The sequence below is a fragment of the Cornus florida genome, unplaced genomic scaffold (assembly GCF_030987335.1).
Source record: "Cornus florida cultivar Cherokee Brave unplaced genomic scaffold, ASM3098733v1 CherokeeBrave_3.0.0_Hap2_Chr10, whole genome shotgun sequence".
NCBI classification, from domain to species: domain Eukaryota; kingdom Viridiplantae; phylum Streptophyta; class Magnoliopsida; order Cornales; family Cornaceae; genus Cornus; species Cornus florida.
In genome coordinates this window covers 99,003,974-99,017,172 of record NW_026775580.1, presented here as the reverse complement: position 1 = coordinate 99,017,172, position 13,199 = coordinate 99,003,974, and the positions used below count along the sequence as shown (strand labels likewise).

General features: G+C 34.4%; 2 protein-coding genes and 1 pseudogene across 2 annotated transcripts; 1 reads left to right on the top strand and 2 right to left on the bottom strand.

Moving 5' to 3' along the window:
- The first annotated feature begins 334 nt into the window (after positions 1–334).
- Positions 335–1,387, top strand: LOC132278221 (uncharacterized). Its single transcript, XM_059780030.1, has one exon. The coding sequence runs from the start codon at positions 335–337 to the stop codon at positions 1,049–1,051; it is 717 nt and encodes a 238-aa protein (XP_059636013.1). The 3' UTR covers positions 1,052–1,387.
- A 4,794-nt stretch (positions 1,388–6,181) lies between these two features.
- On the bottom strand, positions 6,182–8,668 carry LOC132279399 (very-long-chain 3-oxoacyl-CoA reductase 1-like; annotated as a pseudogene).
- Positions 8,669–9,645: 977 nt separating this feature from the next.
- On the bottom strand, positions 9,646–12,235 carry LOC132276272 (very-long-chain 3-oxoacyl-CoA reductase 1-like). Its single transcript, XM_059777624.1, has 3 exons — positions 11,396–12,235; positions 10,839–10,908; positions 9,646–10,196 (listed from the first exon to the last, which is right to left on the bottom strand). The coding sequence occupies exons 1-3, from the start codon at positions 12,013–12,015 to the stop codon at positions 9,918–9,920; spliced, it is 969 nt and encodes a 322-aa protein (XP_059633607.1). The 5' UTR covers positions 12,016–12,235; the 3' UTR covers positions 9,646–9,917.
- Positions 12,236–13,199: the final 964 nt, after the last annotated feature.

The window sequence follows — 13,199 nt, the reverse complement described above, 5'->3', positions numbered from 1 at the left end:
CAATAATATGCCCCCTCAATAAAAACTTAACAAATTAGTTTGGGAAGAGCTGTTTTTTCGAATGGTAAGACTAATTTCATTTGTATAATAATTTTTCACTCTCCATTTTACGCACTTGGCGTTCATTAGTGGATTGTTTATCAAAAAGAGTATTAGCTCCCTCAACTCTCACTCTCTCTCTTCTACAAATCCATATTTCTATATATATATATACATACATACCTACAGAAAGAAATGTAGAGAGAGAAAACGGGTTATGGAGAGAGAAAGAAGGAGAAGTTTCTCGTGTGTTTGAGAATCGCAACACGTAATACTATATCATGCAGTAGGAGAGATGAAAACCTCCCAAACAAAACTACTCGTAACCAAATGCCTTCTCTTCTCTCTCCTCCTCTCTGCAACTTTCTTCTTGCTTTTCTCTCTCCAAACAACAGCCGGCCCACCACCCTCCGCCGGAGCTGATCTCCGAATCCGGCCCGGCTACTCCTCCTACGAAGCCTACATACAGAAACAGCTCAACAAAACTTTAAACCCGAAGCTCCGCAAGGTATGGACCACCCGAGACTGGGACCGGAAGATCCAAGTCTTCGCTAACTTCTTCGACGGATTGAAACAGAAACAGCTATTGTTCAACGATTCGAAGGCGCTCTGTATCGGGGCCCGAGTCGGGCAGGAGGTGGAAGCGCTGAGACGGGTCGGAGTGTCGGACTCGGTGGGTATTGATCTTGTGCCGTACCCACCGCTTGTTCTGAAGGGGGACTTCCATCACCAGCCGTTCGATAACGAGACTTTTGATTTCGAGTTCTCGAACGTGTTCGACCATGCGCTGTATCCGAACCATTTCGTCGGGGAGATCGAACGGACGTTGAAGCCCAGCGGGGTGTGTGTATTACACGTGGCGTTGTCTAGACGGGGTGATAAGTATTCGGCTAATGATTTGTATAGTGTTACGCCGTTGAAGGCGTTGTTTAGCCGGTCGGAGTTGGTTCATGTCCGGACTGTGGATGGATTCGGTTTGGACACCGAAGTAGTTTTCCGGAAACGAATTTGATCCAACGGTCTTGATTGTTCTTCTTTGAAAATTCCTTCTGTTTGTAATTGTTGTGATGGTTAGGTGTAAATACTTACATACTTGTGTTGGGTAGAAAATTTATATCCACCGCGTATACAGTGTAATGTTAAATTGACCCATGTCTTTACATTTAAAATAATAAAAAATAAATAATTTGATAATTGGCACATTGTTAAACTGACTTAGTCCCTACATTTAAAATAATAAAAAATAAATAATTTGATAGTTGGCGCAATGTTAAGCTAACATGTGTCTTTACATTTAAACTAATAAAAAATAAATAATTGGATATCTATCCAAGATAAATCCGAATCAAATTCTAATTCTCTCTCCTCTCCTATAGCCTATTTTACATATACAAAACTAAATAAAAAGCATACTTTTGCTAAATAGATGTACAAAACTAAATAAAAAGTAATTTTACAATACTAAACTGAGTTAGAATTGATTCGAATTCATTTGGGTTTACCTAAATAACTTAAATTTTTTTTTTTTTATATTATTTTAAATGTAAGGACACTTGTCAATTTTGATGAGTATAAATTTTCTATTCACCGATAAATAGACAAATATTATCCGCTGCAATTTTTACTGCTCATACGTAAATAAAAAGTCAATTACATATTTTAGTAGGTGGGTTGCAGAATGATACAACTCTCATCTTGTTTGTTCCTGTTTGGTGTATTTGCTTCAAGGTGGCATTTCCAAGTTTCCAATGATACGGTTCTTATCTAATATATATATATATATATATATATATATATATATATATTAAATCATCTTTTGTCCTTGCAAATACAAAGACAAATGTATATAAATGTATAAATGGTCATGGATCATGTAATTCAATCTAATAAAAAAATTTAAATTGAGATAAAAAAGAAACTCCCAAAAAAAAATCTTTTAGTTTAAAATTTGATTAAACTGACCATGAGGAGCATTTAATAAATTTTAATATTAGTATAGTGTATATATATTAGGATCAATCCGTGAATCATGACACAGTCAGCTGCAATCGGCAAGTTGTTGGAAGATTGGGCCGTTGGAATAACGAGCTAGCGTCAGCATCGCCTTCCATCAGTGTGAAGCACCTAACAAATATTCCAAGATCAAATATTAAATATTATACCATAACTTATTAAATCATCATACTGCAATAAAATTGTTAACTAGTAGTTCAGGTAATTTAATTTTATAATTGGCACGACTTATTATAACAAATTGTAACACCACGTGATTTCGACCTTAATTTTTTAAAAAAATTTGGATGCACAAGGCCTACTATATTTTTGGTATGACCACCCCAATAATGTATAATTTTTTTTTTTCTTTTTTTCCTATCCAATCTTTGTTGAGTAAGAACAAGTCTATCATGAAAACAATCTTCCTCTATTTATGGAACAGTTTGGTATGATATGCTAAAGTTTTTCAATGCAACAACTATTAAGAGATTTAATTTATATCAAAGGTGGTGATGCCATCAATTTAGTAAAGAGATTGACATACATGAAGAATAAAAGGAATATAGGATACCCAAACAGACAAGTAAAAGACATTAGCTTTCTTTTGGAGACCAAAAGCAGATCTTATGATACACAATTAAATTATGATTAATCCCACTATATATGTATGTTCCATCAAGATTGCAAAATAAGCAACCGTTCTATCCTTGGGTCAAAAAGTCACCATGTAATTAGATTGACTTTTAAAATGCATAGAAATAAATTCAATAATTTAATATTAGTATGCAACCATATAGGGTGGAGTTGGGAGTTGTATGTTTTGGGGGGAGGGGGGACTAAAAAATTTAACTATTGATTATATTCATACAAAATTTTATCTATCCAAAATTTTACCATTTTTTTTTTAAAAAAAAAAAAAAAAAATTAGTAATTTAAAGAAGTTTTTTATAAAACTTCTCGCAAATTAAGCAAAAATTAGAACTCTCAATTAAATAAACAATTTTGAAGGCCTTATATGCTATGGCTCAAGCAAATTTTCAGAAAATAACCTTTCAAAATAAAATTTTCAAAAAATATTAGGATCTCAAAAATCTATTGGCAAGGGAAAAAAAAAAAAAAAAAAAAAGAATTTGAAGAAATCAAACATGATTTTAGCTATAAATAAGTCTTAAAAAAAAAGTAAAATGACTTAGAATTGATGAAAATGAAGAACCCACAAAAATTGAAGTAAGATATATTTTTAAGATATCTCAACAGATTTACATCTGAAATTCAAATAAAAAAAACAAACAATATAATTAAGGGTTAATTTCACTGACACCCTCTTAGATTTGACCAAATATCATATTGAAATATCTTTCGAAAATTATTATCACTCCTTTTACAAAAATTTGTTTCGTTTTTCACTCACACTCCAAAAGTTACTTTTTCGGTTGTGTCAAATCACTTTTTGCATGTAAAAAGACATTGTTAACCTTTTGATTTTGGGTTAATTTATTAAAAAATTATTTAATGTATAAAATGACCAAAATATCCATTGCCACCTGTCATACTTATACAGACACTCATCAACACGATCACCGCCAATAGGTTAGGCTAATTTTCTTACAAATAAAAAAAAAATTACTTTTAAACCAACTCATAGAAGGAAAGGGATGATACCAAATAAAGGAACAACTAAACTTCACGATCAGATTAAACTCGCTCTCACCAATTCAAGCGTCATTATATTTGCAAAATTACAGAGCTCCAAAGTTGGTTCAGGAGCAACTCATTAACGGCAACGAGGGTGGGCAATAAAACATGACTCGACTTTACTAATAAACCCATTTTAGTATGTACCTATAGATAAAAATTGTATAGGATGTAATGCCAAGGGAATCTGTTCAATGAGTGCATTAAAAAGATGAAACATATAGATAAAGAATTGAAAAAGTTCTCTAAAAAAAACTTCACCCAAAAAAAAAAAAAAAAAAAAAAAAAAAAAAACTACTGTAATCTAATCAAATTTAAGAGGAACTTTAATTTGCCATCATTGATAAATGCAGTTTCTTAGGCAGAGGACTATTCCGGCAAGTTCAAGTCGAAATCCTGGTGGCTATGAGTGGAGTCCTCGCTCTCAAACGACGACATGGCGCTGCCGGATCCGGCGTTCCCGCTGCAACAAAGTGATAGAATCGAACAAAAAAACCAAGTTTGGATGCGAACAGAAAAACCAAAGCAGAGGTGTGATTCGAATAGAAAACGAAGAAAAACCGCGATATAATTTTGTCTATTGTTCTGATGTTGCGACACCAAGCGATGAATAGAGAGGTCAATCGATACCAACAGAGAAACAAAATGATGTTGCGAAGACAAATTGGTTTTGCGATCCAATCCAGACCCGAGCTCCGAATTGAGCTTCTCATACCCACCTTCCCAACCATGCCCAGATCCATATTCCGCTCTGGGTTCGTCCAACTCACTTTTTCGTCCACACCAAGAGCCATATTCTGAGGTGGGTACATTCGACTCCGGCCTCCGACGTATCGATCTTTTCGAGAACGCAAAAAAATCAATCGATTTCTTGAATGTATATGTATATGTGTGTGTATGTATATATATATATATATTTGTCCCGCTAGCAACCATCCCCAGTTTCTTCCCAGCTTCGGCAACTGTTTCGTCATCGATTACCTGAACATCACTTTGTTCCGATCGTAAAATTGAGCGGCTCTCCCATCCAGTGAGTGACAGACTATGAGAGAGGAGTGGATAGGTGAGATAATTAATAAGGGCAAAATAGTCTTTTAAATTATTGATATTTTAGAATAAAAAATATTAAAAGAACTAGGGGGGAAATTGTCTTTTCATACTTTTCTATTAGTGTTAGTGACGGAAAAATAAAATTCAACCTAAGTGATAATAATTTTCAAAAAGTGTTTCAATATAATATTTGATCAAATCTCAAGGATATTAGTAAAATTAACCTATGATTAAAATTGCAAAAGGAAGATCCAAGAGCTTAAATTTTCTCTCTTTAAACTCTCTTTATCCACTCACCTTAATTAGTGTAAAAATCAAAGCAAAATGAGGGAAGAAAAGGAAGTGGGAAACTTATAGATATATATATATATATATTTTTTTTTTGAACATTCCGAAAAACAGAAGAAGTGGGAACCATGCTTTAGAAAAAATCAAAGACAAACAAGAAAAAGTGGAGCACAAAAAAAAAATGAAGGAAGAAATTTTTTTTTTAAGAAAGGGAGAGAGGGCCTCAAAAGGAGAGAGAGAGAATATATATATATATATATATAATAAACGAGAGAAAGTATTGGAGTAATAGATGGATAGATACATATATATAGATAGATACGTAGTATATTATATATATATTTTTGTTAAAGGCCCATTAAAGAAAATTTTATAACGGGGCCACTAAGTATAAACTTACCTTAGTTACTTACATACTATTTTTTTTTTTTTTTTTTTTTTTGAAGAATATAATAAATAAAATAAAAAATTTGGGGGGGGAGGGGGCCATGGCCACCCCCAGCCCCCCTCTCCCTCCGCCCACATTATGCTATAAAAAAATAATAAATAAATAAATAAAAAGAAGACATCAATCCATGCTTTCAAATACAACATAAGTGTCTTCACTTAATGCATTAAAGGACCGTAATGTATTGGGACTTTGTTAGGAATATGCTTTAAAATGAGACCATTTAATTAGGTATGCATGTTACATGTTTAATTAACTTTGTATTTCGGCTAATAGCACACATCATTTTGTTTCGAGTAAAAGAACACAAATATACCTTGGTGAGCCTTCTCCAAACTTTCTACATAAACCAGATGCATTAGGTTGGATATCTCCAAACTTTCTCTGAATTAACTTCAATCCTATAGCAATTTAGTTGCAACCCTTTTGATTTCATGAACCATACAAATAATCTCAATTACAGAAATAGTTTTATAAATAGGCTTTTTATTGGCACATATTATAGCCCTTCTTCTTCTTCTTCTTCTTCTTCCTCCGAGCATTCTGGTCTTATAACTCGATTTCTTATAAAGTACCCATACTCGAAATTTTGTACAGGACGGGAAAAATAGAAGTGCTAATATCATACAAGTCAATTTCATCAAGCACACAACCTATGAGGCTCTATCATGATGTACCAAATTCCAAAATTTCGAATTTCCAACAGTACTGCTTGGAAACAGTTGTGTTACTTGTAGATGCTCATTGATATTTAAATTATCCAAATAAAGCAAGAACAACACATTAATACAGCATTATAACAAAGCCAAATAACCATCAACGAGTTCTTATTAAATATAGAATCAGCAGCATTGCTGAATTGACCGTCAACCAAACTGCTTATCCTAGTCCGCGTCCCTAACTAGCTGATTGAACAGAGTACTTACCATTCCTTCTTCCTGGCATCCTTGCGTTGTCCCCTTTTTCGAATTCAAGACAGGATTGTAGACGCCACGCATCAATGACTACTTCTGGCAATTTGTATGCCAAACTCCAGATAATAGAATGGGTCCAGAAGGGAGTGCAGCGAGGTTCGTGGCCTATCCAGCGCACAGCTGCCTGTGCATAACCATTTGCTGATGGAACAAAAAATGAAGATCTCCTGATTGATGTCATCTTTGTAGCCACATATAACGGCACCTGCACCCAGCAACCCATTTAATTTAAAATGGACATTCCAACTTGCACAGCTTTCCTACTAGACATTTCTAAATGCTATTTAGAAATACAGGATTGGCATATACTGTAATAATTCAAAGATCAGAATTATATGGTACGAGAATTTATAATTCAATGGAAAGGGCCACCGGTTAGTTTTTGGGTATTTCTTGTTCGGCTATTATGTAAAATTGTAGTCTCTATTTTCTTCGGGTAGGCAAATGTGAAACCGTAGACGCTTAAGTGGGAATAAAGATCAGCAACAAGGACAGGGTGTTTCATAGTGTATCAGTTAGTTAAGCAAATGAAGCTGATGAGTAAAGCTCAAACCTGATCAAGCCTCGCCCCAACAATTTGGGACTGGTTACATGAATTGCACTACTTTATTTCATACCAGATCATTTGCTAAATCATAATTTAGCAGGATTTTTCACTATTTTAACTTTTGCAGTATCATTTTGGGCCTTTTGGGCATCCTTTGTACTTATAGAACCTTCGATTTTGACCGGTGCTGCCAATGGTTGTCCTTGGTAAACCACTAAGCCATCTCAACCAACTCTTTCTCATCTTGTCACCCACTGAAGCTATCTCAAAATTCATGTTTATGTATTCATTTTTGTATGCATGAATGACACAATTTGAAAATCCATTAATTTATCCTTATAATTAAGGCATTAATTAACATACAAGAAGGCACAAAATATCTGAATTATATGCAGAATACCTGACACTGCACATCGATCCCACTCTTCTTGTATTCAACATAGAGGCTTTTAGAGAATTGATCAATATACCTGAAAGAAAACAAAACACTTATCAGCTCTAACAAGAAATCTATAGTCGGAGCATCGAACAGGCGTCTTATAACTAGATTGGAATTGGAGAAAAATTAGTCGAAACTTTGAACTAAATCTTTTTCAATTCCAATTTCAAGTGCTCCCAAACATACCAATTCTGAATTCTTACGCTTTTGTGCCCGCATAAACTGCGTAAAGAGGATCAGACGGAATGATTATGGCGCCACCAGAACCAATGTTGATGATTGCACCTTTATTTCTCTTGAGCATTCCAGGCAACACAGCTTGTGTAACCTTTGTAGTGCCTTCAACATTCACTTGTATCAAATTCTTCAGCAATTCATCATCAACTTGGTGAAAGAACTTGGGATAAGGGTATGAAACCCCTACATTGTTGATCAGAATTCCAACATCCAATCCGTCAATCGCTTCACAGATCTTCTTAATACCCTGGCCTAAATCACCACTGAAATCAACAACAACGTTCTTGATCTGGGTCTCTCTGTGTTTAAATTGAATCTCAGTTGAAACATCGTGTAGCTTGTTAGGGTTCCGACCCACCAAGATCAGATGAAGCCCTTGTCGGGCCAATTCGACGGCGAAAGCCTTTCCAATACCGTCAGTGGATCCAGTGACAAGCGCCCAAGAGCCGTAATTCTTTAGATTCTTTGAAGGTCTAAGAAAATAGACGTAGACCCATTTGAGAAAAGCCATGGGAAATTTCAGAAAGGATACACAACCCAATACCAAGATCAAAACAACCCATAATGGTTGAGTTTCGAAAGTGTTCAAGTAGCAGAGCAACATTGTTTGCAGAGTGGGTTAATTTCTTCCGAAATGGGTCGAAAGAGTTGGATTTGAGAAAGAAGCAATTGTACCAAAGAAGAGGGTAGGCAATGAAGGTTCATGAAGCTGTTGAAATGCCTGTAGGATTGGGCAGTTAGGTGATTGGTGTGACCTTCTGAAGGTTCAATGCTCAAAAAGCATATGGACATGGAGGGAACGAGGACTCACATTTAGGTGGGTCCCAATTTGGACCGCAATGCACCTTCGGGCCAAATTCATGTAAGTGCCAATCTTGCCATGTTTAAGTCTGATCAAATCCGATAAATAAAATAAATAAATAAATAAAAAGAAAATTAAATCACCCCCAAAAATAAATAAATATGTTATGTTAATTTACTTTTACAAAACGAAGGCATGTCAATGTATAGATGAGAGTGGATAACAGTAGGGTGATTTTGTTACTTTTCCAACACTTTCTCATCACTTGTTGGAAGGTTTGGGAAGGTTTACTGTTCAAATTATGAGAAAGAGTGAACAACTCTTTAACCTTGTTGGAATAGATGAGATTGAATAAAGTAGGGTGATTTTCTAATTATTTTTTTTGAAAAATATAAATGATTTAAAATATATTATGAATTAATTAAAAAATAACATGAATTTAAGAAAATAAAAATAACAGTAACTTTAAATTTCATGTTCTTGATTTATTTATAATTATATGAATAAAATGGCAAAATATTATATTATTTATATATAAATAATATATTATACTATTATTTTTTAACGTATCCATATCATACTCGTATACATTTTCGTATCGTAACTGTTTCCTAGCCAAACTCACATGCACTAAGAATATTCTTGAAGGAATTATTTTTATTTTTTTTTGAAAAAATATATTAAAATTTTACAAAAATAATTCATTTATTAATTTTTGATAAATTATTTTATACGTCTCACCCGACGGCTTAGAACTTTGCCAAATACAGAAAAGTACAAATAAAAAAACATTTTACCCAAAAAATAAAAATATTTTTTGAAAAAAATTATTTTACCAGCCTTAAACATAAAGTAAAGTTGGTAAATTGGTGTTGGCGCAATAATTGACATATTCGTACTCAGGTTCTCACCCTTAATAGTTCAAACTTTTAACATCACAACAAAAAATGATGTTAATCTTTTTACTGTAAGCAGCTAACTGGGAAAGGCATGGAACACTGTTACATGCTTAATATACACACAATTTTCTATTAAGCACAATGTCAGCACTATGAAATTAGATCAATTCACCAACACAACAACTAATTCTTCCCAGTATGATTGATTAATGGCATTAAACCATCACCTGAATTAAAACAAGTGGTCAAATATGGCTACCATTTCAACAACTCTGAATAGGAGAGAGACCAATTTAGATGTCCTCTATGAACTATTTTAACTATAAACATACATTATATATAGGTCTAAACAGCAATTCAGAAAAATAAAGTAGTAAAATGAAGCACTATTAGGACTTCTTACCCTCATAAAAAGGAATTTAGTACTAAACATAGAAAAAGATGGCTTCATTTGAACCTAAGAAATACAACAATCATACAAATGTGAGTTTGGAGAACACCAAGTCATTGTTTCTTCTGCTGCTTCACCTTAGTGTTCATGGAATCCTTTTGCAGCCCTCTCTTTCGCATCCCGAGAAAGTAACGAAAGAGACACCAGTCCAATAATGCATCTGGCAGTGCCTGCATCAAGCTCCACTGCAAAGAATGTGGCCAGTATGGCATACAAAGATGCTGATCGCTACCAATTACGTGTAAGCTTGCTTTACTGTATGTCTCCGGTGATGGAATGAAGAAGGAAGATCTTTTAATGGACGCCATCTTTGTTGCTACAAGTAATGGGATCTGAAGCAAAAATTATGTCGATCAGTTTAACACAGTTTGGCGAAATCTGCTAGCATATGCAGATGCAATATTCGCCTGCTCCATCAAGAGTAGGGTTATTTTCCAAGTTGATTTGGTTTATTTACTGTCTTCAGTGACAACATTAACAATCTCAATGTGACATCCTATAATAGGAACCAAGAACAAGCACCAAGTTGCACATCGTTCTCTACAAAATGTCTTCCCAGTTAAAACATTAATATAACTGTCCAACCTCATCCGTTGAATGAGTTGGGTCTTACTGTGGGAGGCACATGAGGTCCTATCATTTGAGATTCAATGTTGGACAACTGCAACTGTGCCAAATCATTTTTCTGAAGTAAAATGTTAGTATATATGTCATGTTATTTTGCAAGGTACATACTTAGTTTGCATTTTTGTTGTTAGTGTCACTCCATCTACACACTTGATGGACAAAAATTTATAATGAAACAAACATATAATGGTGTACTGACACAAGGTTGTGGTCATATGTACTGCAAATGCACATTCATGGTAAATAATGACCGTTATGTCTCTCATTAAAATTAATGTAGCACCCTAAAATCAATCGTGCATGTATTTGTCCCTGTCAATGTGGATTTTGGTAGAAGAATATCGAACCTGGCACTGTATATCAATTCCATGTTTCTTGTACTCCAAGCTGATGCATTTTGAGAACATTGCAACATACCTGTGATAGGAGGTAGAAATATTAATTTCACAGCCTGTGATAACTTCCATACCTAGGCCTCAAGCAAAAGTGTTCCAACTTCCAACTAATATAACAATAACAAATTAAGTGCAAATCAATCAATGGGAAATTAAGACCAAGGGCCGTAGTCTAGTAGTTCAAGTCCGCACATGGGCATTTTTACATACAGGTGGGCTGTGGTTAAGGCCATTGGCAAACCAACTCATCTTGAGTCAGATTCACCTAAAAATATTAAGCCCCCAACTGTAAAGAATTGAATTGATAGGCATTACCTCCCCCTTCGTGTTTTTACACAGCCGGTCTATGTTTAGTAGCTTGGCAGCCAACTTAAAACTTTGTCATGAACAATATGAACATGAATTCTATGAATATATGAGTAAGTTGACCGAGACTGTCGCCTTAAATAAAGCGGAATGAAAAGATAAGATAAAGCATGTAATGCGATGTAAGATTGAGAGAAACTAACGCTTTGGTGGCGGCGTACACGGTGTAAAGAGGGTAGGACGATACAGCAACAGAGGAACCAGAACCAATGTTGACAATTGCACCTCTTTTCTTCTTGAGCATACATGGAAGCACAGCTCTGGTGACCCAAGTGGTCCCTTCTATGTTCACCCTTATAACACTCTCAATCATCTCCAAATCAACTTCATGAAAAAACCTTGCATAAGGGTATGCCAAACCCACATTATTAATCAATATTCCCAAATCTAACCCTTCTATACCTTCTTGTATACTCCTAGCTACCTCCTCACCCCTCAATTTAGCAAAATCTATGACTATGGTTTTGATTGAAATTTGGGTACCATATTTTTCTATTATCTCATTGGATGTGGTTTCGAGTTTGGAGGGGTTTCGACCTACCAAGACCAAATTGAGACCCTTTGAAGCTAACTCGAAAGAGACGGATTTGCCAATTCCATCAGTAGAGCCAGTGACCAGAGCCCAAGATCCATATTGCTTGAGATTCTTTGGTGGTCTCAAGAAAATGACCCATACCCAAATGAAAATGTTGACGATTGATTTGCAGAGAGAGATTAAACCCAGTGTAGCTGTTGCTAACAGGATGAGATAGTGGAACTCCATTGTCACGTACTAAAAAAAAGGCTCTCTGTGTCGTTTATTTGTGTATTTTAAAGGAAAAGTTTTTCTGTGTTGATGTTGAAGCTGGCATGTTGTAGCATTAAAAGCATTGCTGGATTTTTTTGGTAGCGCCACACGGTTGGATTACTCCCTTTGTCTGTTTCATATTCAAAGACATAATGAAGTTATTTAATTAGGTTAATGTGGTGGTTGTGGAACGACATGGTAAACATACAGATGGTCAAATTTGTCATTTTGTCTGCTTAAATTTTTTTTTTTTCAAATTGGAATATATTGGTCCTTCAGGGTAAGCATGCACATTAATTAAATATTGATTAATAATGTGGGCATTTTTTTTTTTCAATAGAGCCAAAAAAATTATGTTTAATAAGAGAAATGATTTCCTCTTTGACTAAATCTATAGGTTCACTTACTAACGTAGTATATTTTAGGTTCATTTCTATTAATTGATTGATTTGATCGATATACACTTATATTCGACTGGATCTGATATACCGCGATCATAAATTACAACTTGAAAATACAGAATTTACATCATAAAAAAACACCCAATTAAAATCTCAATAGCCATCTAATACACTTCACTTCTTTCAAGTTTCATGCATTGGTTTATAGTGGTTTTTAAATTCCAAACTTTGCCGTCCTCTTCTTCTTCGGATTTTCTTCTCCTTCATTTAAAAATAAGATTATTTAATTAGGATTAATGTGCCTGTTGTAGTCAAATTTGTCATTTTGTCTGCTTAAAAAATATTATTTCAATTTGAAATATATTGGTCCTTCAGGTAAGCGTGCACATTAATTAAATATTGATTAATAATGTGGGTTTTTTTTTTCAATAGAGGCAGAAGATTTATGTTTCATAAGAGAAATGATTTTCTTTAAATTATATATATATATACACATGTGATGTGAAGTTCTGTGTTACCAAGCTGCATGTATATATATATATATGCAGCTTTCATTTATTTTTATTTTTATACGATACGGGAACCATGAGCTGCATGGTTCTTTCAACAAACACAACCCTTCACTTCTTTCAAGTTTATAGAGGTTTTTAAATTCCAAAAATTGCCTTCCTCTTCTTCATTTAAAATAAATAAATAAATAAACGAATACTGTGTGGGCGATCCCCACATGCAGCTGCTTAGGTTCGGTGGACAAATTAC